Source organism: Ramularia collo-cygni (assembly GCF_900074925.1).
Source record: "Ramularia collo-cygni strain URUG2 genome assembly, contig: RCC_scaffold02, whole genome shotgun sequence".
Taxonomy (NCBI): Eukaryota; Fungi; Ascomycota; class Dothideomycetes; order Mycosphaerellales; family Mycosphaerellaceae; genus Ramularia; species Ramularia collo-cygni.
Genome location: NW_019716256.1, coordinates 324,056 through 350,787, shown reverse-complemented (window position 1 = coordinate 350,787; position 26,732 = coordinate 324,056). Strand labels below are relative to the sequence as shown.

Here is a 26,732-nt window from a genome sequence, read left to right as displayed (position 1 = left end):
GCGACGACTTGATCGGTAGGCCGGAGATGGACAACGATGAGCTGAAGTAGCTCCGTCACATTGAAGACTCTGTCGGCTGCGGTCTCGGGTGACGACTCCGCGATCGTGGAGATGGTTGGGTTTGCTGAAGCTTGCGCCGATGGAGTTGGCATACGTGCAACACAGAGCGATGGAGCGGTCATCGTCGCGGAAGACTCGGCGGTCTCTGGTGTGTGGTTGGGAGTCATGATGGCAGTAAGGTGTGAAATTTTTAGTTGTGTTGGTGAGAGGTAGGATAGAGGATTATAAAAAGAGGAATTCGGGAATTCGCTTGGAAATGTTCGAGTTAGGCTCTACGGGAAGGGCCAGATATACAGTGGTCCTACCATCCGCGAAAAAAGCAAAATACGTAACAAACTATAGTACCTACTCGCGACAGATCCCCACTCGTATCAGTACCTGGGTACTGTTAGTTTGAGACTTTCAGTACATCATGCTCATTAAGTTACTCATCATTCCACTCAACAGCAGTCTTCTACTGAGGCATGGGGCATGTGCGAATTATTTCTTTCCGGACTGGATGAACTTTCTCGCAGCGAGTCAATTGGAGATGGTACAAGTTGTGCAAAACAGTCTCGAGGAGCTCCACGGTACTGAAGAGTTTGGCGGTTGCGGCATGTCTTATGGTGATTACGTCAGGTTGGTATTGAAACGCTTTCGGTAAGCGAGCAGCTTGTCTTGTCCTGGGGGCCATGTTGATATGTTTGGTCGGTGAGATTCTTTGACGCGGTGAGATTCTTTGACGAGCTGATGATGAGAAGGAGCAGAGTTGATGCATAGAATAGAGGCTAAGATATACAATTCCTGCTTGGCGAGCAATGTGAATTTTGTTTCCAGCAAACCAATTTTCTGTTGCCGAACGCAGACATTTGGGCCTCTACCGTGCCAGTACGTTGAATACTGCTTCGTTGGCAGTTGCAAGCAGTGCTCGATATCCCGAAACAGCCATCAAATGCTTAGCTCGCATCCGCAATGACAACGCACTTCGCAGGCTCTATTCTAGTAGCTGCGAGAAAGGCTTCATCCGCTTGCCTGGCCTTACGCACTCYGTCATTGCAGTCCAGCAGGTGTCCCTTGATTCTGATCCGAAGTCTGTAGGCCTGTCGCTTCCTATCACTAATGAAGTCGTGATCCACTTTCTGAATCGCACGTCGGAGGTCGCCCAGCGTGGCGTAGTCGTCCTCTGACTTCTTCGAGGAGCACGCCACTATGAAGCTTCTTTCCACATCTAGATTCGGAATCGTGACATCAACGTCCTTCATCTTGCACGGTGGTTGGGTGATGTAAGCGCCCTCCCAATACTCACCGAGCACCCATTCCAGTAGCGTGCACGGACTGAATACCGCGAAGGCGATTGAGAAGTCTATGTCACCGTCATCTGAATAAATCCAGAACTCGGACAACGAAGACTCGCTGAGATATGGGTGAAGAGTAGATATTATGTGAGACGAGGCTCCCTTTTGGGCGCTTGCATTTAATGCATCACTCGTCGGGCGATGTTGCATGATCGAAGGGGCGGGTATGATGTACTCTTCATCGGTCGCTGGGTCGAACACCGTCCGAATAAGGTCGGAGACTGTTCTTGCTTTGAAGAAACGCCTTTCTTGTAGTCCTGGTGCCGTGTGGATGAGGTTTTGCCACAGGGAGCACACGCGCTCCATCCGGGTGAGCTCTGTTAAAGAGAGATTGGAAAGTAAATTTTCGAGGACTTCGACGACGGTGAAGACTTTGCTGGTGGGCTTTGTCTTGGTGACGGCGTTGATTCCAGCCTCAGTAGTGACCTTCTGACCCTTTGCTGGTGACTGAGCGTCCGCCATGTTGGATGTTTGTTACTTCGACGTGGTGAGTGATTGTGAACTCTTGGCGAAATTGTGTCGTTGTCACCGGCTGGAGTGGATGCAAAGCCGCAATGATGATGGTGGTCTGTTGTGTTGATGGTGTTCCGCAAATTGAAGCCGGTGAGGAGCCGAGTTCACTTGGGTTGTTGTTGATGGTGGCGGGGAGATGGTGTAGTGGTGAGAGATGGTGAAGTGTTGAAGAAGTGAGGGTACGCGAGCCGCGAGGACGGGAGCGTGTGACAATTGCTGCACTGAAGCGGCTTCGCTGAAGCTGAAGCTGCTGCTGGTAGCGTGGTCCGTAGAATTCTTGGGCGACCTCAATGAGACTACAGGCACTCAAAGAGACCGCAATGCTGCTGACTCGCCCTTCCGCTCGTGAAGAGCGGGAGATGGCTGGGATCACGGAAGGTTGTATATCCGTTGTGTGCGCCGTTGACGGGTCAGGATGTCTGTGGCCAGCAACGCAGAAGCCGACAAGTGGTGTTATTTGGAGGATCAGTGATTGTGCAGAAATCTGAGGTGATCCGTCGTACTTCTCTCATTCAAGGTACCTAGGCAAACCCCCTCGAGTTGGAGACTCCCAGATTTCCCAAATCTACCTTACGAAGAGGAGATGCTTGTTGCACAATCGGTCCTTCTCTCCCAGAAGTCGAGTTACATGTATTCAACCACTCCTTCTCGTTCTCGCTTACTCTAGAAGCATGTCGCATCTTGATATCCCCTTCACTTTCCTCACCACCAAAGCACCAGACATCAACATCGCAACAAATCGCAACAAAGTATCTCACTCGAACCACGGTCTTGTCGGCATCACCGTCACCATGCCAGACACAGAATGGTGGCTGAAAGAGCTCGAGGAAGTACTCTGCGGGGAGTATGCGCATTGCCTGTTCCTAGAAATGATTCATACCTACCTTAGGTAGTCACCGGCATCGGCATCTCTGGTTGGCCCATGTCGAATTCGAGCTGGATGGATGGATTCTGGCCAGACCAGCTCTACCTTTCCGACTGCGAAGATACTGGTTCTGGATGCTATACCTTACATTCTGATACAAATTCACGGCTACTTTGTCTTTGCAGGAATCTGGTCATCGAGATATCCGGCCGAGCCATCTACGCTCAACCCAAGCCAGATCATCTCGACCGACCAGCTGAGAGGACTGACATTGCTCCGGGTGAGGGCACTAGGTAATCTTTCGGGATTGATCTGACGGATGAGAGGAGGTGGAAGGATGAATATGATATGGGGTCATCAGACTTCGAACTCTCTTCTCAAAGCATGGGTTCTGGATTCTGTAACGGGGTGCTACCGAGTTTGATGTGCTCCTGATGTGATCGAAGGAAGAGGGACGGGAGAAATTGTAAAGATACTAGGGATCGTCATACTTCTTGCGAATTCGAGGTTCTTCGGTCGTTCTGTGTTGATCAATCTTTCAACCTGGTCGTGACTTCCCTTCCTGCAAACAATCGCAGTCGTGGGACCTTCTTGCATCTCAACAATGTCGTTTCCAAGATCTCCGTCTGCATCTTCCTCTCCTCCACCCATCCGATTCCCCCGTCGCTATCTTCGCTCCACCACCGAACCCACACTATCCGCCATGCCATTGACTAAAAGCCAGTCGAACAGCAGCGAGGCGACGCCGGAGTCTCGACGGGAGTCTCTCCGTCGTCTCAGCTCCCTATCGTCGCTGCACCTCCTCAATCCATTCGCCCGGCGTCGGTCCWACAACACGACAGAGAACTCGCCATCTACAGTCTCCCTCTCCAGCAGCGTCATTGCTGAAGTGCCGAAAAGTCACAAGGACTACCCCACCACGCAGCTGTTCGGTGAATACAACAACAATGACATCGGACCCGTCCCACCTCCTCCACTCCCCAGTAGCCGCTGGCCGGAGCGGAAAAGCAGCTACATTTGTATCCCAGATGACCCAATCGGCGGCATGCCACGCAGCAGGACTTTTAGCAATCTTCCCTTGCCGTCGCGCGCAAAGAAGTCGCAGCAACCACTCCCACAATCCAAATCGCATGCTAGACTTCCTTCTGTGTCGCAGCCAAGGGCTCACAGTCGCATTCCTTCATTGCAGTCCAAGTCTCACGCTAGGATCCCATCTGCACACCCGGTGACGAGGCTACCATCCCCGATCATATCCAACCGCAAGTACTCTGCATCTCGTCTGCCCATTTTGGAGAGCAGGGTCAATGGCGAAAGGCGGAGACTGCCTCGCTCTGATACCATGCCACTGCTGGGCAACCACAACCGGGAGACCAGCTTTCGACACTCTACCGCTTTCAAGGAGAATATCTCGATCAGTCCCATCAAACCGCTATCAGCGATGGGGCTGCTTGATGAAAATTGCACTTACGATTCCTCGTTCGCGCCATCATCCTTCGATAGCAACCAAGACTGGTTTGAGAATGAAGGCGCTCACTTGACCCGAAACCTGTCGTCACTCCAGCTCTCCGGTCTTGAAGGCTCCAGTCCAGAAGGGGACAAGAGCAGTCCTCTCTATCGCAGCACAAACCGACGGCCAGGCACACCAGGACAAGGTGAAGGGATGCAGAGATGGCAATCCCAGCCAGTCTTGACGAGCGTGACCAACAATCGCCAGTCGCAAGCTCATGGAGAGATTAAGCAGGCCCGCCTGATGTCCGCCCGCCAGGCTCCAACACCTCCGTTATCAAAGACACCCGCCGCAAAACAGATCTTCAACAGCAGCTCTAACTTGCGACTGGTAAGTCATGCTTCGGACCATATTCGTGAGGTCTCGGCGAAGCTTTCGCCCACACGCCTCTCTCTTTCGGGACCCGACAGATCCAGAGGCGACTCYATCGGTCAGCGCACGCCTCTCAACTCGCGTCCGGCTGTCAAACCAGAGGAATTGATCCTCCGCGCCGAGCCAGTGGCATTCTGGACTGGCCGTTTTTCCGCCCTCAATGATCGGTATAGGACCGAAGAATTCACCGCCTCCCTACCAACCGCCATGGACGTCGTCCGAGAGTCATCTTATACGAACCTATCTCATAGCTCCTCCAGCTTCGACAGCCCATGGCCCTGTAAGAGCTYCACGAATAGGACGAACACTCCACAAGCGAACACGGCTCGTATGCGTCGGGCGGTCGAAGCATTGTATGCGCTCTGCGGGAATGACGAGGCGCGGGACAGCTTTTCGAAGTGGCAGGCGCAGCTGGCCACTGCCTTGCATAATTCCGAGTTGGGAAGGCCAGTGAAGGGACCAGGAAAGATGAGTGGGTGTCAGTTGGAGATGAAGTTAAAGGAGGATAATGCACCATCGTCTGCGGGAAGTGGTGCTAGAAAGGTGAGTTTGATGGATAGGATCCTGGGCAGGAGGACCGGAAGCGTGTTTGGCATTGGTGTCGGTGCCTAAGACCGTGTGGAGATGGAATAAATGAGGTCGTGGCGGAAGATGGACGTAATGGGACTTGCTGTGCTGGATAAGGCTTTCGCGATACAAGAGATGGGTGGGTTATTGCCTAGATGGCTGACTTTTTACACACAGATATACCGACAGCAGATGCAGAGAAGTAGGCAATGGAGATAGTAAGAAAGACAGAATACTCACGCATTTTCAAACTCGTTTGCATGGTATCTCCGCCCTCTCTCTATGCTGTGCTGTCTTCACCGAACACCTCCTCGAACCTCCACGCCGCCCGCCGACCAAACGCCACGCTAAATTCACGAATTACGTCTCATCACACCAACACCACTCAGCCTCCTCCTGCGGCAGCCTTGTCTCTCTTCTTATTCGCCGCCTGCTGCTTAAAATACCCCTGCATCTGATCCATTCTCGACACAAAGAACGCTCTCTTCGAATCGAACCTCTGCCTCAACACCCCAAGAGCTTCCGCATACTCCACAGCTTTCCTATACTCCTCCTCGCCCATATCTTTGATATAAAACCCCTTCCAAGTCGTCATTCTCTCCCCTTCGATTTGCCACAGACGGATCTGATCCACGACTGTTGGAGGGAGGATTGGAGCTTGATGGATTGCTGCCGAACGCCGCAAGATTGGATGGGCGTGGGTGGAGAGGTATGTGATGATTTGGTCTGCGGTGATGGATTGTGAGATTGCGGAGGCAATGGACGCTTTTGTTATTTTGGCTGTTATGAGGTTTGGATACCGGGTGTGGAGGGTGGAGAAGAGGGATAGGAGGGAGATTTGGAGGGGTGATGAGGTGTAGGCGTAGAGGCGGTAGTTGGTTTCAAGGATGATGTAGCCTTTTTCGCCGGTTGCGGCGCCTGAAGAGCTAGAGGCAGATGTGAGGGAGGAGTTTAGGAGAGCTGGAGAGTCGGAGGTCAGGGTTGTTGAGAGGCGGGTTGGATAGAAGTGGTTTGATGTTGGGGTGCGGCGGTAGACCAGTCCGAAAGACTCGAGGTCCGTGAGCATTTGATTCTGAGTGGGCGTTAAGCTGCGGGCGCTGTAGGCGATTCCCAATTCGAGAGAGCCGAGGGTGAAGAGGAAGGAGAGGACATCTGGAGGTTCCATTCCGAGCTGGACGAAATTGTCAGTATGGGGGTATGCTAGGTTTGAGGGCTTGGTTGCTCACCTTTTCGCAAAAGTTCAGATACACCACTGYCAGACTCCAGACTTGTGCGTTGACTTCCTCCAACAAAAATGTAAAGCCTTGCTGAGTAATGACACGCTGTCGTCCGGCGCTCTTCAACTGCACATATCCGCCGTTCTGCAGCAAAGTCTTTGTCCCTGAAGCGATGTCGTTCTCGCCCGTGAGGCCGCTATTCGCCGACCCAACAACATAATATAAGATTGCCTCCCACTGCTTGCGCGCAAAGTCATCCAGGAATGCAACATCCACCACCTCTCCGCTTTGTGCTTCCTCTGCTTTCACCTCCTCCGCACTACACGCCACCCCAAAGCTTCCCTTTCCTGCTCCACCTCCCGTCCCAGCTGCGCCCGTCAACGCACACCTCAATCCCTGTGCAAATGCCGGACTCAACCGATAGAGCAACCCCTGCCCATGTGCTCCTTGCTCTTCCATCATGATCTTTAGCCGGACCAGCACGCTGACTGCCCGTTCTCGTTCTGCCTGGCTGGCACCATCACCTTTGAACCAAGTTTCGAGGGAGGATGCGCTCATTGTGGTGGGGAGATACAGCATGGCCATGACTATGGTTTTGGCTAGATGAGGGAGCATGCGCCTGAAGACCGCGAGTGCTGTGCTGGGTTGGGCGTATAGTTTGGCGAAGGTCAGGCCAGGGAGGGTTTCGAGGTAGTCGAGTGCACGCGTTGCTGATGGCGTCGACATTGCGGCGGTGGTGAGGGACGAAATCTCTTGATGGTGGTGATAATGGAGCACGAATATCAATCCTCGAGTTGACAGCTTGTAGATGCTGATATTGATGCTGATGTTATTGAAGAGTCGCCGTCTTGTTTCGACGGGATTTTGAAGGACTTGAAGCCTTCTCTCATCGTATTTTCATGGACTATGCATGTGAAATAGTGGCTGGCCTTTTGTATGAGGTCCACGAACAGCTGATCGAGCGTGGTGGAGGTGGTGGAAGTACTCCATGGCTGTTGTTCGCGGCGAAGTGATGTAGAGATCCTCGAATCGAATTGTGGCAGCGGGAGCTCCCGCGACTTCGGACTCCACTCCTTTCCGATCACCCACTCCCTTCCTTCGTCTTCCATACAACGAACTGTACTCTATGCTCTGTCTTCCTTTCGTGAGTCTGGCAATACCAGTCGGTACCGACACATCAGCATTGCAAAGTTTCGCCTGATTCACCATGTTCCATCCCATCACCTCCCCAGTAGCCACTGCTCCTCGAGCTTGCACTACTTGTAAGAAGCGAAAGCGAGCCTGCGACAAGCAGATGCCTACGTGTTCGAGCTGCATATGGTAAGGCGCATACTGATTTCTAGAGCACGCTGATAAGCTGCGAAGGCTGCAAACATGCTGCCAGTATGACGTTCCTATTCCTTCGGCCACCCCGACGAGGACCTTTGCTTTTGGCCTGCCTTCATCTCACACGGATCACAATCCGGATTTTACGTCGGCCGCGATCATGAATCAAGCATCACAAATATTAGGATCACCGGACAATATTCTTCACATCTCGCAAGACTATTTCGCACGAATACATCCTTGGCTTCCTTTCATGTCTCGCTCAAGAACCGCCACTGGGCAAAAAGAGATCGCAGACTCCCTGCATTCTGTCAATTCGGTCGTTTTGTTATGCATAATGCGCCTTGTCCTCTTAGCTCCGCCCTTCGCAGAGGTGGACACACTTCGTACTCCTCTATATAGGGACACCAAGCGCCTACTCGCTCTAGCAGAGACCGAAGGTCCTCAGTGTTTGGATCTTATTCAGTCTCGTCTCTTGATGGCACTTTATGAARTCAACCACGGTGCGACAGATGAAGCCTATGTATCACTTGGAATGTGCTCGCGAGCGGGTATAGTGTTGGGACTGGATCGTCATTTGCAGCAACAAGAGACAGAGCACTGGACCCGTAGAGAGGAGGAGAAAAGAACATGGTGGGCGATAATCATTCTTGACAGGTACTGCCTCGTCGTATGCTAACTGCTATCTGTGCTTTTATTGACCGTATCTACAGGTTTCTACGGCAACAGCGACCACACTGGCCGGCGTCGGTGGGAGATCCTAAACCTAGCGATATCCTCCCCGTCGCCGACTCAGAATGGGAAAGCCAGCAATACAGCATCACACAAAAAGATCCTCCAAGGCCATGCCGCATCTCAGTGGCCTCCAACGTCCGTGTCGGCTATTTTGCACGCCCAGCTCAGGTTTCCCATCTCCTAGGCTTAGTGCTCAACAATGTATACAGCCCGACTTCGGACTCGGCCTTCAACACACAGGAAGCTGAACAGTTACGTCGGACTCTGGACGTGTATGCTGAGCTTCTACCGAAGGAAGCTACAGCGACTGAATGCTCCCACTACTGCGGGGTTATCATGATGTGTTATAGGTTTGTGTGATCACTCTCGAAGATTTCTGCTGCACTAATCTCAACATGTCTGCAGTGCCCAGCTCTTTCTCGAACACCCTTCCTTCACGCGCGAAGGCGGAATGAATGAAAGGACCAAAGCTCTCACTGATACAATGACTCAAATGGCCCGAGAATTGAACCTCGAGCTGGAACTCATGGGTTCGGAACTGTTACGACCTCTTTCGCTGTTTGCCATCTCCCAGGTTGCAAGCATATATGTGCGGCAATGCGAAGTCACAACGGAGGCCAAGTACAGAGACGGAATCGTAGTTCTTTTGCAATTGTTAGGGATCTTCGAAGAGAGATGGAGAGTCGCTGGTAGGTATTTCCATCGGCTGAGGGGGTGCGAAGAGGCTGACTTGTCATCAGGTGCATACAAAGCGGAGATTCTCGGAGAGCTCCAGCAACGAGCGATTGGACTCTGACAGCAACATCTGACGCTCAACATGAATAGACCATTTGGCGCCCAGAACTAGCTTTGTGCGACAACACCGCATAGTACGGAGCGAGGGTGTATGGAACTTCACGCGAAGAGGCGCTAGGGCGGACGCTAGGATGGACGCTAGTGAACGCTAGAGCGGAGTCCGCATCCTTCGAGCTTCGCGACGAGGATGATCCTCTGAGAGCTCCTCATTCAGAGAGGGTTGTGTAGTGTGATTGCTAAAGTATCGTCACACCGTGCATTCGGGCTTATGGTTCGCCCGAAGCTGTGATGTTCATCTCACAGAGCTGCGTATAAGTATGTGAGCTGCCCTCTCTGAAACTGACCACAACAGCGACATTCCCGTGCTCAGCAACCAATATCAACTRGACAGTACTCCGTTGCTTATAACCACAAACATCAAAACCATAACGTCAGCCATGCCGAACGTTCTCATCCTCGGCGGCAGCGGCCTGCTTGGCTCCGCGGTCTCCCAAGCCCTCCTCCGAACAGGTCTTCACACGGTCTTCGCTCAGACTCGTTCAACTTCCAAAGTCTTAACCCTTCAGGCCTCCGAAGTTGCGCCTCTTGTCTTCCCTCTCTCGGACGCYGAAGCTTTGACAGCCGCTCTCCAGGACAATGACATCGACGTCGTTATCGATGCCTCTCAAGGATATGCCGAGACTTCCGCTATCCTGTCCGCCATCATCGCCTTCTCGGCCGCCCGTCAAGCCGCCCTCAAAGCTGAGAACGCTGTGGGACCCAAGCTTGGATTCGTTTACACATCCGGCATTATGGTCCACGGCACCCCGTCCAAGTTCGTCTCTGACCTCTCCCCAGTGGGAAACTCTTTAGCTTCCGCACCTCCAGCGAACATGGTAGGATGGAGACCTGCTGTGGAACAAGCCATCCTAGCCGCTCGAGAGCATTTGGACGTAGTCATCATGAGACCGGGTATGTTGTACGGTCGCTCAGCCTGGAACTTCGGACCTTTCTGGGGTCCTGTCGCCGCAGCCAAAGCCATGGGAGCGGAAGCAGTGAAGGTGAAGGCCGGAAAGGAAGCAAGATTTGGACTGGTGCATGTCGACGATGCTGCGGAATCTTACACTAAAGCTGTCAGCAAGATCGACAATGTTGGGAACTGGCCGATCTTTGATGTTGTTACTGAGAATATCAATCTGGCAGCGATTTTGGAGGAGACGATTCGAAGTTTGGGCTTGACGGCGAACGTCGAGTTTGAGGGGACGGGAGGAGATGTGCTGATGGAGGCGCTTGGTTTGAGGGCCAATGGATCTGCCAGTCGGGCTAGGAGTGTGCTTGGTTGGGAAGCTAGGAGGAGAGATTTCCTCTTGAATGTTGGTGGGTATTATAGGGCATGGGAGGCTGCGCAGGGAATGGAGAATAGGTAGTCGAAGACGGCGTTTCCTTTCGAAATCAAGGGAAGGGAACATGGGCGATGCTACAAATCAGTTCGATCTCAGGTCCGCAGCGTTACTTTGCTTCCTGAGGGAAGAGGCAGTAGAATGGAACAAAATGTTTGATCTCCGATTTTTCCTCTAAGACTAGAGCTTTGTAGACCTATCTGCAATAGCATAGGTTGACTCAAACCGAATGTCCTGCAATGTCCTTCCAATCCCATAGAAGATAGAACGACAACGGAAAGTCCACTTCCATGACTGCCATAAAGTCGCAATACACCCATCCCAGAACAAAGCCAATGACAAACCACCCTCGCACGAACCGCTGAATTGAACTCAACCTCCCCATCTCTCTTAGTCAAATGCATTATAGAGCACAAGGTACAGTTTCTCATCCCTCAAAACTCTGGATCTCTTAACCCGCTTCCGCAGATCCCCCAAAGTTGCGCCAGCTCCATAATTCTTACCAACGGGGTCTATATTCTCTGGAGGAATACTCCAGATGCTATGGAATGGAGATTGACTAAACAACACATCGTCCCAAAGTCCTCGAGGCCAGCGCATCAATACTTGTTCGGCGTCGTATATGGGAATACCCCCCGCCCACACATCCTTTTCGGTAAAAGATTCGCGCCGGTCTGCCAAAGATGGGATGGAGGCTTTGTGAACGATAAAGTTTGCCGATGTCTTGCTCGAGGAAGATGGCGTAACGAAGGCTTTTGGATCGGTCGATAAGGTGCTTGAAGAAGGAGTTGATTTGGCGCGCACGGATAATTTCAGCGGGGTAGCATTTAAGGAGGATCATTTCGAGGAGTTCGGGTATTTTGCATGTACGGCTTGCGGCCGTCGGGAAACACGTGGGAGCCGCTTTGCGCATAGCGCGCCCGTCTCGGGTTGTAGTATCACGCATCTTGAAGTTTTTAAAGTTGATTTTAAGATGGGATTAGGAGCTATTAAGAGGCCTGTGGTTAATAACGAGCTTGACGATTGAAAGAAGGTGTGTGTGATTTTTGAATGTCAGTCGTGGGCCGAGACCAAAAGAAAAGTTCAGCTTTGACCATCTCGCGCGGCGGACGGCATCGCCGGATAGCCGCTAAGCCGAAACCAGTCATCGACCTCGCAGTGAGTGAATGTGGTCCTTTAGCTTACCAATACCGCCGGCTCGCGTGTTTGGCGACCWAATGTGGATTCATCTCTCGATACTCTATAAACACACAAGTTTCCGTCGTAAAGTGGTTCAAGTCCTCTCCACAGCTCAGACGAATGAGCAAAATACATACAAGAAAGCCCAAGGTAGAGTGCCCTAAAAAAGAACGAGGTATCTCCCTCCCATCAAACGCCAACAACCTCATAACATCATTACACACACCTTCCAATCCTACTCCTCCATATCATCCTCAAAGACCTCCCCACCATCCCTTCGTCCTTCCCCCTCAAACTCCCTCTCCACCTCCTCGGCGACGAATTCCTCGTACTGCTCCAGCGACCCTTGCACATGGATTTTCCAATCAACCACGAACTTCACAATCCTTTCCAACTCCCCGTACATTTCCTCCCGCATCGCTCCTCCCTTGAAGATCATCTCCTCGTATTCAAGATTCACTGCCATTTCCCTCTGTTCCATTAAAGCCACCGTCTCCCCGACCCCGGCTCTCATTTTGCCCAACTCCTTCTCCATTCGCTCGATTTGGGTTTCCGAGGCCATTCCTTGAGTGGTGGTGACCTCTCGAGCCTTCTCAAAAGCAGTTTGTGCGGCTTCTACACGATGTTGAAGAGTTTCGAGTTCCGAGGCTTTGTCTTCGAGAGCTTCGCGGGTTTTGTCGAGCATGTCTACTTTCGCCATGTCTTCTTCTAGAGCAGTATTCCTCCTCTCACTGATTTCCTTTCGAAGATCTTGGAGGTGGCGTTTGGTGAGTTTGAGGTCTGGTGTGGGCAGGAGATGGTGTGGCACGTAGCCATGTTCTGCGTCCTGAAGGAGACGGTCTCCAGGTTTACTTCCTCCCGAACGGGAAGAGGAGAATTGCTGACTTGCACTAAAGTCCGGTCCGGAATTGAGATCCAGACGCAGTTCATACTCGAAGTCGTGAGCGTTGTGGGCTGTTGCGGGAATGATGCCAATTTGGTAACCCAGACCATTGTATCGTTGTACAGCGCTTTCCAGCTCATCCAGCTTCGCGCCAGTTTCTGCTTCTTTCTTGGAGGAGCGTTCTTTTGTCTCTTCGAGGCGAACTTGTGTGGCTTCCACACCTTTGATGAGACGTTCCCGCTCGTTGTTCATTCTGTCAATATCCTGAACGGAGAGGCCCTGTTCGTCGACTTGTCGTTGGAGATCATCTCGATCAGCCTCAGCTTCAGCCATTTCCGTTTCACACTTCTCAATCTCTTGTTGAAGGAGTTCGGCGCGGTGACTGTACTTTTCAACCTTGGCGTCCATGGATGCGTTGTACTGTTCGAATTTCTGACGGTCTTCCTCCAGAATCTTGATTGTCTCGTCCAGTTTTGCCAGTCTCGGCGCGGATTTTCCCAGATCATCGATTCGTTCTTGGAGGGCCTTTGATTCGGTCTCCAATAGCTTGACTTGTTCCAGATTTGCAGCATTCGCCTGTTCAAATTTCGCCGCCATTGCATCCACATGCGGTTGAATCCTTCGCTTGGCCTCCTCCTCTTCATCATCATCATCCTCGATTGACAGCCACTCCTTATATGCGTCTGACAAGAATTGAAAAGTGATGCGATCAGCGCTGACATCAAAACCGGCCTCTGCACAAGCATCATCCCACATTCCCATGCTGTACTGCTCCATCATTTTGGCCAGCAACATCATCCAGTGGAGTAGTCCGAGGAAGGTGCTCCAGTTATTCCCTCCCACAGCCGCCAACTGCGACTTTGAGATGTTCTTCTCAAAAGGATATCGCATCTGCTTGAGGAGGGGAGGGACCTCTGCGTCAATGTTCTTCTGGAAGCGATATGACGGGTCGATGTTGTGGTAGAGGAACTGAAACATCAGGTTAAAGTCCTTTTGGGTGGGAGAAGTCATCGTCTTGTGGGTGRGGGAGTGCTTCATCTCCATTTCGAAGTTGCGTTGGGTCAAGAACTCCATCAATTCCTGACCCATCTGCTGTCGGGTGGCCGAATCGCGTAATCTTCGTGGAYCGGGAGGAATTCCATTGATGGGAGGAGCCGTGGCAAAGAACGATTGATGGCCTTGGGGACCGAAGCCTGCAGAAGGACGGGCGCTGTAGACGCTACTCCGTCTGGCCGTGTCCTGAAATTGAATGGGATTTGAGGATGCGGGCGTGGCGCTGACGGGCGCAAAGCTCTTTCGACTGCTGGCGAAGATATTTTGTGTGCTCGGCCGCTGGACGGTCGAGAATCCGGCCAATTCTCCTCCCGATGATGAGCGATCGAACATGGGTTGTGAAGGTCGGCCGGGCGCGAGCGACATGCGCGATCCCGACGTTGATCGAGCATGGTTTGTCGTGGTATTCCCGCCGAAATGGGTGGAAGAGGATCGCTTCATGGCGGAGGCCGGCATGGGAATGGCGGAGACGTTGTGCGATACGGCGCCGAGCGTCTGTTGCTTGAGAGGCAGGGCGTCAGTGGGTGGTCTTGCGCGTGAACATGTGGAAGATTATATGATGGAACATACCTCTCGTGGACGGCGGACGGAGAAGAGTCCCGTTTCCTGCGACATGCTGCCGGAATGCGATCAATGCGCCAAATGTGGATCCTGTCGGTTTGCGCAAGTCGGTGAATKTCGCGACTTTGCAAGGCTGATGTGATTGCGGGCCAACTTCGATGTAAACAATGCCAAGCCACCCGATAGCAACGTCGGAGTCCGGCAACGCTAGTCTCCATCGAGACGAGCCTCGGCTGCGGCTAGCCACGTCCATCCGTCTCCATCATCTCATCTCATCTCTCACGTGCGTGCGTGCGTGATCATCTCTCTTCAACACGCAAAGACTCCCCCCTTTGGCTTTGAAGATGGTTCGCGAGGATCTGATCGAGGGAGCTATCAGCTGTGAGAATTGCTGTCAATCTCCTCAAATGCTGCAATATCYAACCGTCCCATCCCAGTCCTCCAAGATCCCTCCGTAGCCACAGCACCCGTTGAGCAACGCATCGCCTTCCTCCGTTCCAAAAACCTGACGCAGGAAGAAATCGACACCTCCCTCGCCCGCGTCGGCCAGGCCGCCCCCGCCTCCTCCCCTCCTGTCCAATATCAACCCGCACAACAACAATTCCAGCAACGCCCTCCACCCCAGCAATATGGCGGCTACCAACAAAATCCACAGCAATATTGGCAACAACCGCCTCCCGAACCTCCCCAACGTGACTGGCGTGACTACTTCATAGCCGCAACGGTGATCGGCTCTGCTTCATATGGGATCTACTGGACTGCGAAACGCTATATCCTCCCGCTGATCGCTCCTCCCACCCCGCCACAGTTGGAGAGCGACAAAGCAAGCATCGATGCTTCATTTGACAAAGCATTCGCCTTGTTGGATCAACTGGCGACCGATACGGCGGATTTGAAATCTGCGGAAGCGGCGAGGAAGGAGCGATTGGATGTCGCGTTGGGAGAAGTGGAGAGTGTGCTGGCGAGGATGAAGTCAGCGAATGATGAGCGGGAGATTGAGGCCAAAAGGATTGCGAGGGAGATGCAAGAACTCAGGGATCTGGTGCCCAAGGCGTTGGAGAAGGAGAAGGGTGTGATGGAGGGAAGGTTGGGAGATTTGGTTGGCGAGGTCAAATCGCTGAAGACTCTGGTCGGAAACCGAGTGGGAGGCGCTGCTGCTCCCGCTGCAGCTCGCACCACCCCAGCGTTCGCAAACCCTTCATCTGCTCCAAAGCCTGCGACAGCAGAAGAGGAGAAGCCAGCGCCGGAAACTAATGGCTCCTCTACACCCGCCTCCACGACAACGCCGTCAGCGTACACCGCACCCGTATACCCACCCGCCAACTCCACTGCGACCACTTCTCAAGCAAGAGAGATTCCAGGCGGCTCTCAGACTCCATACTCCCGTCTCTTGGAYCGCGGAGGAAAGGGATCTGGTGGTGGAGCAGCTATCCCAAGCTGGCAATTGGCTGCCAAGAAGAAGAGCGAGGAAGCCAAAGCTGCGGAAACAAATGGCACCAATGGAACGACGGAGAGTGGAACGGCGACGGAGATGGTTGACGCTGCTACTTAGGAAAATCTGTAATGTCGGTGGAGTTGAAGGGAAGGTTGGATTCAGGATTGTATTTGTTGAAACGCTATTCCATCTCGCTGACATTTCAAGCTGGGCATACGGGGAGGAAGGTAGGTGCTTGAGCATTTCTTTGCTTACTTCACGAACGTGGAGACGAGATTTTTGGAGGAGAATTACAAGAGCTATGGTACGTTCATCTCCCATTTCCCCTTCCTTCGCTTGGTTGCAAATGCCCATTTACCTGATGACCCAAATTACACTTGAACTGAAAATATAACCCACGACGAAGCCGCTGAATTGCTGGTTCCGCGTGCGACGGAAGTTTGGTGATGTTCAAAGAAAGCTCTGATCGATCCCTCCATTTTTGGCATGCTTGAGTTGTTGGCTGGCTTGGTGGTTTTGGGATGAAAGCTGATGTTTTTTTTCTCCTGTGCAGGTCTTTTTCACTGCTTCGAAATACGATTATTTGAGCGCCCGATAAGTCCTTGTCGTCGTCTGTGCTATCCATGCTGTGTTACCGCCTGCGCGCCAGTTGGTGAGGTCGATACGGATGAGGACCTGGGCACTCCGACACGCATTGGAATTGCCTGTCTCGTCTTTCTCCATCTAGCCTGATGGTAGCCCCTTCATTTCCTCCTCCACGTTTTCACCTTTCCTCACCAGGGCAGTCGCCTCTCTCAAAGACTTCACCTCTCCCGATGCCTCCTCCACAAACCAAGGAWTATACACCTCAACGCACCCGTCAAACTCTCCCACCGCATCTCGAAGATCTCCAATGGTCTGCTCCTTGCCCAGATCTATCCACTGCGGGAACTCGTTCTGCTCGTTCAAATACAAAGTCTTCGCGTTTGCATGCTTGACGATGCGCACCTTATCCCAAAGCCCATTCTTCCACATTGGCAAATCGGGCGTCAGGCACACGACCACTCCAAAGCTTTTCGGCAGGTGGTAGTGTCCCCGTGACTGTTTCCCGTAAATCCCCATTGCTGGATGAATATCGCCGATGATTCGTCCCTTCTTTACACCCTCTTCCTCTACGAGGTCACTGATAGGGGAGATGACGCCAAAGTTGTTGAGGATTTCGCGCGCGGGAGTGGGCTCGAGGAACATGTGTTGGCGCAGTTTGGGGGAGTTGGCGAGGACGTTGCGCCAGAACTTCGAGGTGCGTTGGACGCGTGCGCAGTCGAAGACGGAGCATTCGAGGAGGATCTGCTCAAGGAGCTCGACGGTCGCGAGGGCTTCGGCTGTGGCTGACATGATGATAGTAGGRGTGGACGGGATGCTTGTGGTTGTGGTTGTGGAAGTGCTTGCTGTTTTGTCGCTGGTGATAGGCAGGCTTGACGCGCGGTGGATGTGGTTGAGTGTTGGGACAATTGCGGTGGATGGTTGGTGGATGGTCAGAGAAGAAGTCCAGATGGAAGAAGTATCGAGTCGAGCTCGAGAACCAAGAATTTTTGACGCTAAGAAGAAGTAACTACTTTGCAATCACGTGAGTGAAACATGGCGTTAATGGAGATTTAATTCAAAGCTGACTGCTATGTGCGCCTTCAAACAATGTGGCCTCTCTACATTCTTAGATCTAACATGAAATCTGCATCATTGGATAGAACAGAATCTGCGGTTCGCCAGCAGCTCTTCCTACCTGATGGCATATGGATCCCACGCGTGGTCCTCGAAATAATCACCACCGCACGAGCTGCCCAATAGTGGCTTGTATTTCGCCTGAGTCTTATCTTTCTATGCTCGTTTTCTGCATCTCCGTCAAACAAGATCAGGCGGGAGGGATTGTTGCTGAGATGATCAGCAGCGGACACAAGCTGCGGGCCGAGGAACAGACTTTTGGCATGTGATTCTTGGTCCCGCCTCCTGCCCACTCTTTTCTCTCGACTTCGAGTTTCGTGTTGCTGCGCAGTCGACATCAATTTCAACAAACAACATCTCTGAGCACTCCATCAACCACAGAATCATCGTCAACTTAGCACGCGCAGGCGTCCTTGGCTCTTTGTTGCACTACCAAGCTACAACATCACCATCAGTTGCAACCGCCACCAACTCTCAGCATCTCCGTTGCCATCAGCTCCTACTGTGACTGCCAGCTCAACACCGCCATCACTATCCGCCGCCAAGAGAAGCTACAGATCGATCAACGGCTCTTGGTCTCTTCATCAGCCTTCGCCAGCCTCAAAGCTGCAGCATCACTGTCAAGTTGTCATCGAACCCTCGACTCTCTCCTCGTCACCGATCCTTCTGAAAATCATCCCGCGAAACGGATCGAAGCCACGATGTCTTCCACAGCCGCCAGCCGCACCTGCAACACACCCGAGCTCCTCGAGATGATCTTGATGGAGTGTACCACTGTCGATGTCACTCGAGCTCGTCAAGTCAACTCATTCTTCAAGGGTCTTATCGACGACTCGCTTGGGCTTCGCCGGGTGATGTTCCTCGAGCCAACAGTCGGGCCAGAAGTCCAGCAACCAGTTCAGCAGCCACCAGCCGAGCTCACGGAGCAAGCGGAGCTCCCCGATTGGAATTTCCCTCATGCCGTGGACTGCCCTTGCTGTGATGTGATCATTCACCCCTTCTTCGGAACTACAGTACTGGGTGAAGTCATCCTGAACAGTAACGCGGAAATGATTGCTCAGAGTCACGAATACAACATGCGAGATATGATGGCCTGGCCACGCGGACCTTGGGAGAAGATGCTCATTGTCAAATCACCCCGCGAATCTGTCACGGTCCGTTACCACATGCTGAGACCCGGGTTCGGAGGCATGCTGGATTGGAATGCTACGATGGGAGATTTGCGCCGGGCGACGAGCCGTGAGGGATATCCATTCGGCATAACAGATGTCTTCGCAGAGCTTGAGATTGTGGATATGCGGCAGAAGCCGCTACGCTGGGCGGGTAACATCTTTAGCTGACGTGTTTCTTACGGACGGTACATCGTTCTAAGCACGAGTTGGTATGACATTAGCACAAGTCTTTGAGGTGGTTCTTGGATGAACATGGAGTGAATCGGTGTACGGAGGTGAAGGATAGGTAGCGTTTATGAGACTCAGTCCATGTACTAGTGAAGCGGACAGTCAAGGAAAATGCTTCGGTATAGACTTGGACCGTCTGTAGTCACGATCGTGCGTCTCAATCAATTCATTACCCCTATGACTTCTACTCCGTGGAGTACTACGATGAATCTTTCCCCAAATGTTATCATTTATGCTAGGCTAGCGCTTAAAGGTAGCGTGTGACCTTTCACCCCCTTCGCTCTTCCCTTTCTTTCGCTCTTGCACTCCTCCCGTAGTCGCCCGCAAACTCCGCAAACAACCGATTCGAGAATTCGATTATTTCGGGATTTGGTCAACCTTGTTGGTGCATCAACTTCCATCACTGCATCAACTTGCATCACTGCATCAACTTCCATCACTGCATCAACTTGCATCACTGCATCAACTTCCAATGGCGCTTCTGCTCTGATCGAGGCATCATCTTTCATCATCGATCGCATCGCATCGACTACATCGGCACATCTTCCTCCGATCGAGTCCTCGGCACGTGGCATAAACATCAGGCTCGTCGCATCAACAACAAACAGTTTATGGTGCCGCCACTCCTGCATCCACAATCACCACACCACAATCAGCTTGTTCAGAACACAGTCTCCAGCATGGCCTCCTCCACAAGCGCCATCGCGGCTCCCGCAGACTCTACTATGGCCTCCACCGCCGCTAGCCGCCTTTTCGACACGGTTGAACTCCTCGAGATGACACTTCTAGAGTGCACCGCAGCTGAGATTACACGCGCGCGACAGATCAACTCCTTCACTAAGAAGTGCGTACATTTGGGCCTGCCTCAAAGATTAGCTTTGAGGTTCAGAGGAGTACGCAACGGATTCTAAGCGGTGAAAGATTCCATCTACTTGCAAGGCCGCATCTTGAAGCCTTCTTTCTGCATCGCAGAGGTTACTCTGTTACTTGACCGCAGAGCACTTCGAGGTACGAGCGGGAGGGGGAAGTATCTCTGGAGGCAGATCCACGACCGGCATGACACTATGAGCGGAATTTGGGAAGGGGATAAGGCTTGGCTATCACATCAAAAGTCCAACGGCTTAAACGGCCCAAGTCTGACAGTGGAAAATCAAGCTTTCACCAAACTAACTCTTCTTCTTCTTCTTCACAGGCCCTGGAGCCTTCTAAACCCCAAAGGGCGCCGGAAATCTTCATGCCGTCCTCTGTAGGTTATCTTGCTGACACGATAAGTGCCATATGGTAATTGTGAACTGTGGTTGTGTGATTGGCGGGCAAGCATGTTCACTTACAGGGAGCCTGATTACTAATTTGAGCTTAGCGGCCTTAGGACCTGATGTGCTCGATTCATGAGTACTCACCGCTTGCTACACATTCGATAGGTTGCTGCCGAATAGGAATATATCTAACAAGTCATGTTTGTAGTACGTGCTTCTTTGCGTTAAAAAGAAACAAACAGCTTTGGGTAAGGTACGCTCGTTTCTTGCATCAAACGTTGCCTAATTTCTCTTTCCTCTCAAGTTGTATCGCTAGCTGCTGGTACCGATGCTCGGTATAAGAATAGGAAGTAAGTGCCTCTAGCCGGGCTCTTAAGCGAGCACAAATCGCAATTTTTATCACGCGGCGACGTAAGGATCGAAGGTCGTGCCGCTGAATTACAATCAGCTCTTCAAGGCYCTGTCAGGAGTGTTGGGATATGCCATTCTCTTTCACGAGCTCTCCGACGATGAACACGTGTAATATATTCACTCACAGAGCGCTAATCACTCTTTCGGCTAGCGGTCAGCCGGTGTTTCAGATTCCGGAGCATCGAAATCTACTTCTTTTCGCTTATAGCCCTCAACAGACACACTCGACTTCACATCAACCATCTCCACTACTTGCCCTGCCTTGCGAACAACCAACCCCAGGCCTGTTTCTCTTCCGAATTTTCTCGACGGCCATCATCCGGATCACAACCTGGACACGCACAGCATCAACAGCTTTTACAACTCCGAAACGTCTCCGTCACTACACGACATGTCTTCTACCGCCGCTACTCGCATCTTCGGCACCGCCGAGCTCGTCGAACACATTCTCCTCCAGCGCAACTCTCCCTCCGATGTCATCAGCATCTATCAAGTCAATACCTTCACCAATGCAGTGGTTCAAGGGTCCCAGAAGCTTTCCGCGGCGCGCATGCTCGGCAACAAGAAGATTCTCTCCAACATCCYCTTTCACCTGATGGACACCACCGAAATCATCAAGGCTCGACAAGTCCACTCCTGCTTCAAAACCGTCGTAGACGAGTCCAAGCAGCTTCGTCAACTTCTCTTCTTGGACGCGCAACCTAATGCAGGGATCATGAAGTTTCGAGAAAACCACGGAGGGAGCCTAAACCCTAGCGCCTGGGTCTTCTCTCCATATCGTTTCTTCTACAACGAAGCCGCAGGAGACTGCATGCTTATGACAATTCACCCCGCGATCGAGTCGCTCATGACTAGAGAGTTCTCTCCGCCTCGAGACTTCGTTGCAAGTATGAAACGCTCCACCATTGAGTCCATCACTTCCTGGCCCTCGGGAACTTGGGAGGATATGCTCATCTGTCAGCCTCCTTGCTCCACGTTCCAAATCCAATGCGGAGGTCATCCGCTGTGTAGGTGCGATAATTCGAGGAGCTCGAAGGGTGCAACGCTTGGGGCGATGAGGGATGAGATTCTCAGGGGTGAGAAATGTCCGGGAAGGAAGTGCTTGGTGATCGAGTCGTCCAATGATTCGAGGGAACGTGTCTTTCAATCTGCACAGAATTATTACTGGATGGTTAGGGGAGAGTACAAGTCATCCAGAAGATGAAGAAACTAGGATACGAGAGCGTTGGCTGAACAACTCACTATGCTGGAGTATCAATGAGCTACAACAGGAAGAGTGTAGGACTGTGCTTGCATTGCTTACTCTTCTGGCTTGCTATCATAAGGCGAGTGAGAGAGCATGAATCAGCTGTTATCAAAGAGATCCAGGCTTGTCGAGGCGAAGCGGGCTAGTGAGCAACAGTTCTTTGTAGCACTTCAATCAGCTTTACGGACGCTTTCAATAGAACATATGAACAATGAGAATGAAATTGTGGCAATACTGTGTTTCCCGATCAATCACACGCAATAGACTGAGCTGAGCAGTACCTGAGCTCATACAAATGCACTCCATCTAATCTATGTCTCGGTGTGCACAAGTCTCCACGACTCCACGGCGTGGAGGGCGGTGAGGCGAGAAACTTCAAGCACTATCTACTATCAGTCTTGTCTTCAAAACAAGAGGGCTTGTGCTGATCTTGTTTGATAGCACTGTGATCAGGAGTTCGGAGACTCGGTCGATTTCTTTTCTGCTATCTACTCGTCATGTCGTAATGCCTTCCGCTGTGCCTGCCACCAAATGTCCCCGAAGTGTATATCTGCGGCCGTCGTTCTGGTCGTATTATTCTACGTTCGTCCCAGTTTCTACACCTCAGCCGCCATCTTGTGCTGAGACGCGGCAAGCGTTGTTCCAACCTTCAGCCCTACGCTGATCCAGTACCCAATGTCTCAATCCGAACATTTGCTGATTTTGAGCTGAGAAGCCGACGGTGCAGGTCTCGGTTTCTTGCTCATCCAGTTCCTTCGTCTCAGTCTTGGATCGCACCTCGCCCACTCGATACTGTAAAATTCAAGTCAGCATGCTTGCAGCGTACGGGAAGACTGTCCAAAAGACCTCAAAGCTCGACTTCTTCAACCTCATCAACCTCATCAACTTCGACGGGAAGAGCGAGACATGCCTTCCGATCCTCATCCGAGGGTAGCAGAACACCTCGAAGCGTGATACTGAAAGAAGACACTTCCACAACCCCACCATATTTCTTTTGCCTCCTCAGCTCGCCGACTGAGGCTGCAGCAATCTGTTTTCTTGAGCGTGTGAGATTCACTCCTTCCGCAACGGAGTTTCGAACCACTTGTAGAGCCCTCCCAACTGTACAGCCGGAAGCATTGCGCAATCTGACGGTCGTAGTTCCGTAGAGTTGCGGCTCATATTCGGGCTTGGGAAGAAATCGACCGTTGGAAAGTCTGACGCGCTCGTAGGTGCCCATGGACCAGTCGACTCTAACCTTGATGGAGATGGCGGGCGAGCTTGTCAGCTGCATGCCGTGGAGCGTGTGCGAGATGTAGTGGCCGTTCAGCGAAAGCTTCATCGCGCGTTTCATGTCTTCGTCAGCTTCAAGGCTCGTCGCATCGTCGTAACGCCAGTCGCCGTTCGTGTAAATGGATATGTTACTCGCAGAGTGCGTCGCGAGGGGTGGGGAATCTTGAGTGAACCATGAGTTAGAGTCTGTGGGGACCATGTAGTTCTTCGTCCTCCGCGCATTGTTGTTGTCCGCCATCTCAACATCCGGAGCTTCTCGCGTTCGGACGAACGTGCCATCAGGCAGACCCTTCCAAGTCTCAGAAGAACCCTTGCCGCCAACACGGAGGTACAGCTTCTTCTGAATTGCAACAGACATCTTGATCACATCTCGGAATCGCTGAGAGACACGCTGAGACGTGAGGATGTTGCACTTGGGGAGGTGAATCAAAATGTTCTCGAGCAGTTCGGTGGTGGCGAAGACGTYCTCCTGTGGAACCTTCGCCTTCATGCTGCGCGTGAAGCGGGTGGGACGTGCGGGATGGTCTCGACGAGGTTTCTATATTGTGTTAGTGTCTAGTAGGAGAAGTGTCGAGGCTCGAGACCGCGCGCGCATACCTTTGGAGCCCGAACTGTCTTTTGTGGGACGATCTCCTGCGAAGCGGGAGCATTGTCGACGGCCTTACGCTTCAGATTGCATCGAGCCATGATATGCGGGAAGGGTGATGATGTTGTTTCTTGCTTATCGCGCGGGTGTTGTTCTCAAAGTAAGAAGGACTGAGAAACTTTTTGGCTAAGAGGGACGCATTTCGGGACGGATGATTAGTCATTCGAAGTGAATGATTGGCAAGTTGAGCTGGCGTTAAGCAACGTCACCCTTAAGTGTGGAAGGCATCGACGACGCTGTAATATTTTGATCCACTTCCCACCGAGTACTCATTCAAGCCATTAAAGGTCAAGTTCACTACCCGCATCTACTATCCAAACATCAGCAGCTGAATGTGAGGTGTCTCACGCCTCACGCCTCGCGGCCCGTCCTTCCTACCTGCCTCCGTTCAGACGCTTCGTTCTTTCCGAAACTCCGTGTTTCCTTCCGTATGCATGTACATGGCAGCCTAACCTGCATGTACCGACCCTATATATATTTCTCTGTCACGCCCCGCTGTCTTTCCTTTCCACAACATCAAACTCTTCTGCCTTCCACAACATCAAACTCTTCTTCCCTCCACAACATCACCATCTTCTTTCTTCACAACACCACGGTCTTCCTTACGATCCACTTTCCACCGGCTAGTCACTCAAACCACCAAACCTCAACTTCACCATCACCCAAGACATCAACAGAAGTTATGTCGTCTCTTCCTTCCAGTGTGCCACCACGTCGGACCAATTTGATGGTAAGATCAATGTTTCTTCTTCTCTGATTCATCGCTGATTCCAAGACAGACCAGGACCTGGCAAGCCGCCGGTCGCGTTTTCTCACGCAAAAACACCACCAATACCGTCGCCGGCGTCAAGAAGGAGAAGGTGCCTACCGCCGTCGGCGGTCTCGCCTCCACCTCCGTTCCCCGCGCTAGCCTCTCTCCCGCTCCACCCTCTCCAGCCTCTCCAAGCATCCAAGACAATAAGAGCATGAGCGCCTTCCATAGCGATGACACTTCTCACAACGTCGACGACGGCGACGACAATAATATCTATTCGACAAATACCGGTCGGGAGAACAATATCCGCTCGGTGACCTTCGGGCAGGATAGTGATGTCCGCTCGGTGACCTTCGGCCGGGAGACTCCTCCAGCAAATATCAGCTATCCTCCTGCTCTACTCTCATTATCTTCTCCTCACAACCAAGATAACCAGGTGATGAGCGCCTTCGACGCCACCGGTAATAACGACGATAAAGCCCGCTCGATAAGGCTCGGTCGGCAGAGCCCTTCACCTACTAGTAGCACCCATCCTACTCCGCTCTCTCTGCCCTCTTCGCCCTCTGCTCGAAGTCAAGATAATAAGGACATGAGCGACTGCTACAGCGCCGATAGTTCACACGACGTCGACGATAAGGACGACAACAATATCTCTTCGACAAACGCTGGTCGGGAGAGCAATATCCCCGAGGAGACCCTTAGTCGGGAGAGCGATGTCCCCGACGAAACCCTCAGTCAGGAGAGCGTCATCCGCCCATCCCGGGGTCGGGGTCGTCCAGCTGGGTCTGGCTTGCGCGAAGAATACACGCCGACCGTCCACGGCGCGTATTATAGCCTTGGAGGAAACGCTGTCGGTATGGCCCTTGCTCCGGCGATCATGAGCAAACGCTCGCACGCTGCCCGGATTGAGGAGACTACCCATGGGGTGAATCGTGCGCCACGCAAGTGCCGGGCGTGTCGCGCAAATGATGGTCGCTCTGGTGGTGACCGTCCATGCCGCGTCTATACGGCCGCGGMTGCGGCGATTTTCGATCGAGGATATGGTTCAGGAAAGTGTGCTCGGTGTCGGTTTTCGGGTAGACGATGTCTCTGAGTATTGGCAGCACCTGGGATCAACAGTAATGGTGTTTCTGCGGGAGTGCTACATTGGCTGGAGATGAACGGAAGATCTCCGTTAGCAACTGAGCCAGATGCCAGCGGCAGGAATAACAGCAGCAGTACCAACAAGGCCTGAGCGGCTAGGAGTATCCTCATCAGTGAATAATTCCGTATCAATTCAGGGAACAGACGATGCACTGAAGTTGAAAGGCCTTAAGGTTGATGAAAATTATTCACTGAATTGTACCACTGGCTCTTGGCTAGCCTTAGCGAAGGAAAGATTGAAGCAAAGACGATTCCCTCCTTGTGTGAGCACCTATGATCGTCGACGTCCTTTTCAGACCAATGGGTCCGGTGGAGCATTCCAGTGAATAGTATTCGGTGAAGTGTACCACCTAAGTGGCTGAGCTGATGAGAAGTTGTACAATGGACATTCACTGATTCCTGGCCACTCCGAACAAAACCTCACTCTTTTCGTCGTATGCTCGCTTTGTTCTAGGATAATCCTTCGCGTGGTTGCTCTTCGTCCTCCTTGTCATTCGGTGGCGTTTCTACTTGCTTGATCCAGTTGTACTGCTGCTCATCTTCTCCAGTATATGATCAGGGTGTGAGGGCACTAATTGAAGTTCGGAAGTCATATCCAAGGGCTGGTGAAACGGAAGGTTGCCGGCTCTTCTTGAGTAAATTGACGACAATGCTCGCCATTGGGAAGCTACAAGTACAAAAAGAAGCAGCCTTGAGGAGAGTCCAAAGTTTTTTTTTTTTTCTTTGGAACAACATCTTGATATTTGTGGGCGGCAATCTTCAATTTCACCGGGTCTTAATCACACCTCGGAATTCACGCGGATTTCGGGGGAGTGCCTGGAAAGGAGGCAGGGGACGCTTGAATGGTGTTTTGTCTTTCATTGAAAGTGTGAACATCCGATGTGCAATTCTCCATAGCATAGAAGCCGTGTCAAGCTTTTGTTCGACTCTGAAAGTTCTGCGAGAAAATGGTTTTTGTTTTCTTGGGCTTTGTCGTCGGGGTTGATGAAGGCTTCTTATGGCCAGATCCCAACATGACATCAACATCTTTACTACTTATCGCATCTCGAGAATTGACGATATCCACGACTCGAGCGTGCGCGCCTCTTTGCGCAGTGTGGCTGGAGTACTCGTTGGGTTCAGGTC

The 26,732-nt window shown here is 52.1% G+C and overlaps 13 protein-coding genes; 7 read left to right on the top strand and 6 right to left on the bottom strand.

The window, feature by feature from the left end:
* Nucleotides 1-995: 995 nt before the first annotated feature.
* Nucleotides 996-1,856, bottom strand: RCC_01653 (uncharacterized protein; the record flags this gene model as incomplete). The annotated part of the gene is made up of 1 exon (XM_023766947.1): nt 996-1,856. The coding sequence occupies one exon, from the start codon at nt 1,854-1,856 to the stop codon at nt 996-998; it is 861 nt and encodes a 286-aa protein (XP_023622715.1).
* A 1,619-nt stretch (nt 1,857-3,475) lies between these two features.
* On the top strand, nt 3,476-5,263 carry RCC_01652 (uncharacterized protein; the record flags this gene model as incomplete). The annotated part of the gene is made up of 1 exon (XM_023766946.1): nt 3,476-5,263. One exon carries the CDS (start codon nt 3,476-3,478, stop codon nt 5,261-5,263), a length of 1,788 nt encoding a protein of 595 aa, XP_023622714.1.
* A 340-nt stretch (nt 5,264-5,603) lies between these two features.
* RCC_01651 (related to transcription/repair factor TFIIH subunit) lies at nt 5,604-7,161 on the bottom strand (the record flags this gene model as incomplete). XM_023766945.1 has 2 exons in its annotated part: nt 5,604-6,389; nt 6,445-7,161. 2 exons carry the CDS (start codon nt 7,159-7,161, stop codon nt 5,604-5,606), a joined length of 1,503 nt encoding a protein of 500 aa, XP_023622713.1.
* Nucleotides 7,162-7,642: 481 nt separating this feature from the next.
* RCC_01650 (uncharacterized protein) lies at nt 7,643-9,292 on the top strand (the record flags this gene model as incomplete). XM_023766944.1 has 5 exons in its annotated part: nt 7,643-7,755; nt 7,801-8,418; nt 8,475-8,846; nt 8,902-9,185; nt 9,237-9,292. 5 exons carry the CDS (start codon nt 7,643-7,645, stop codon nt 9,290-9,292), a joined length of 1,443 nt encoding a protein of 480 aa, XP_023622712.1.
* Nucleotides 9,293-9,728: 436 nt separating this feature from the next.
* On the top strand, nt 9,729-10,697 carry RCC_01649 (uncharacterized protein; the record flags this gene model as incomplete). Its single annotated transcript, XM_023766943.1, has 1 exon — nt 9,729-10,697. The coding sequence occupies one exon, from the start codon at nt 9,729-9,731 to the stop codon at nt 10,695-10,697; it is 969 nt and encodes a 322-aa protein (XP_023622711.1).
* A 532-nt stretch (nt 10,698-11,229) lies between these two features.
* On the bottom strand, nt 11,230-11,616 carry RCC_01648 (uncharacterized protein; the record flags this gene model as incomplete). The annotated part of the gene is made up of 1 exon (XM_023766942.1): nt 11,230-11,616. The coding sequence occupies one exon, from the start codon at nt 11,614-11,616 to the stop codon at nt 11,230-11,232; it is 387 nt and encodes a 128-aa protein (XP_023622710.1).
* A 468-nt stretch (nt 11,617-12,084) lies between these two features.
* On the bottom strand, nt 12,085-14,400 carry RCC_01647 (related to Probable kinetochore protein NDC80; the record flags this gene model as incomplete). XM_023766941.1 has 2 exons in its annotated part: nt 12,085-14,280; nt 14,356-14,400. 2 exons carry the CDS (start codon nt 14,398-14,400, stop codon nt 12,085-12,087), a joined length of 2,241 nt encoding a protein of 746 aa, XP_023622709.1.
* Nucleotides 14,401-14,690: 290 nt separating this feature from the next.
* Nucleotides 14,691-15,898, top strand: RCC_01646 (related to PEROXISOMAL MEMBRANE PROTEIN PER10; the record flags this gene model as incomplete). XM_023766940.1 has 2 exons in its annotated part: nt 14,691-14,727; nt 14,784-15,898. 2 exons carry the CDS (start codon nt 14,691-14,693, stop codon nt 15,896-15,898), a joined length of 1,152 nt encoding a protein of 383 aa, XP_023622708.1.
* Nucleotides 15,899-16,504: 606 nt separating this feature from the next.
* On the bottom strand, nt 16,505-17,155 carry RCC_01645 (uncharacterized protein; the record flags this gene model as incomplete). The annotated part of the gene is made up of 1 exon (XM_023766939.1): nt 16,505-17,155. The coding sequence occupies one exon, from the start codon at nt 17,153-17,155 to the stop codon at nt 16,505-16,507; it is 651 nt and encodes a 216-aa protein (XP_023622707.1).
* A 1,025-nt stretch (nt 17,156-18,180) lies between these two features.
* On the top strand, nt 18,181-18,819 carry RCC_01644 (uncharacterized protein; the record flags this gene model as incomplete). The annotated part of the gene is made up of 1 exon (XM_023766938.1): nt 18,181-18,819. The coding sequence occupies one exon, from the start codon at nt 18,181-18,183 to the stop codon at nt 18,817-18,819; it is 639 nt and encodes a 212-aa protein (XP_023622706.1).
* Nucleotides 18,820-20,937: 2,118 nt separating this feature from the next.
* On the top strand, nt 20,938-21,750 carry RCC_01643 (uncharacterized protein; the record flags this gene model as incomplete). The annotated part of the gene is made up of 1 exon (XM_023766937.1): nt 20,938-21,750. One exon carries the CDS (start codon nt 20,938-20,940, stop codon nt 21,748-21,750), a length of 813 nt encoding a protein of 270 aa, XP_023622705.1.
* Nucleotides 21,751-22,639: 889 nt separating this feature from the next.
* On the bottom strand, nt 22,640-23,751 carry RCC_01642 (uncharacterized protein; the record flags this gene model as incomplete). XM_023766936.1 has 2 exons in its annotated part: nt 22,640-23,602; nt 23,662-23,751. 2 exons carry the CDS (start codon nt 23,749-23,751, stop codon nt 22,640-22,642), a joined length of 1,053 nt encoding a protein of 350 aa, XP_023622704.1.
* A 641-nt stretch (nt 23,752-24,392) lies between these two features.
* RCC_01641 (uncharacterized protein) lies at nt 24,393-25,698 on the top strand (the record flags this gene model as incomplete). XM_023766935.1 has 3 exons in its annotated part: nt 24,393-24,440; nt 24,490-25,507; nt 25,568-25,698. 3 exons carry the CDS (start codon nt 24,393-24,395, stop codon nt 25,696-25,698), a joined length of 1,197 nt encoding a protein of 398 aa, XP_023622703.1.
* Between the last annotated feature and the right edge of the window lie 1,034 nt (nt 25,699-26,732).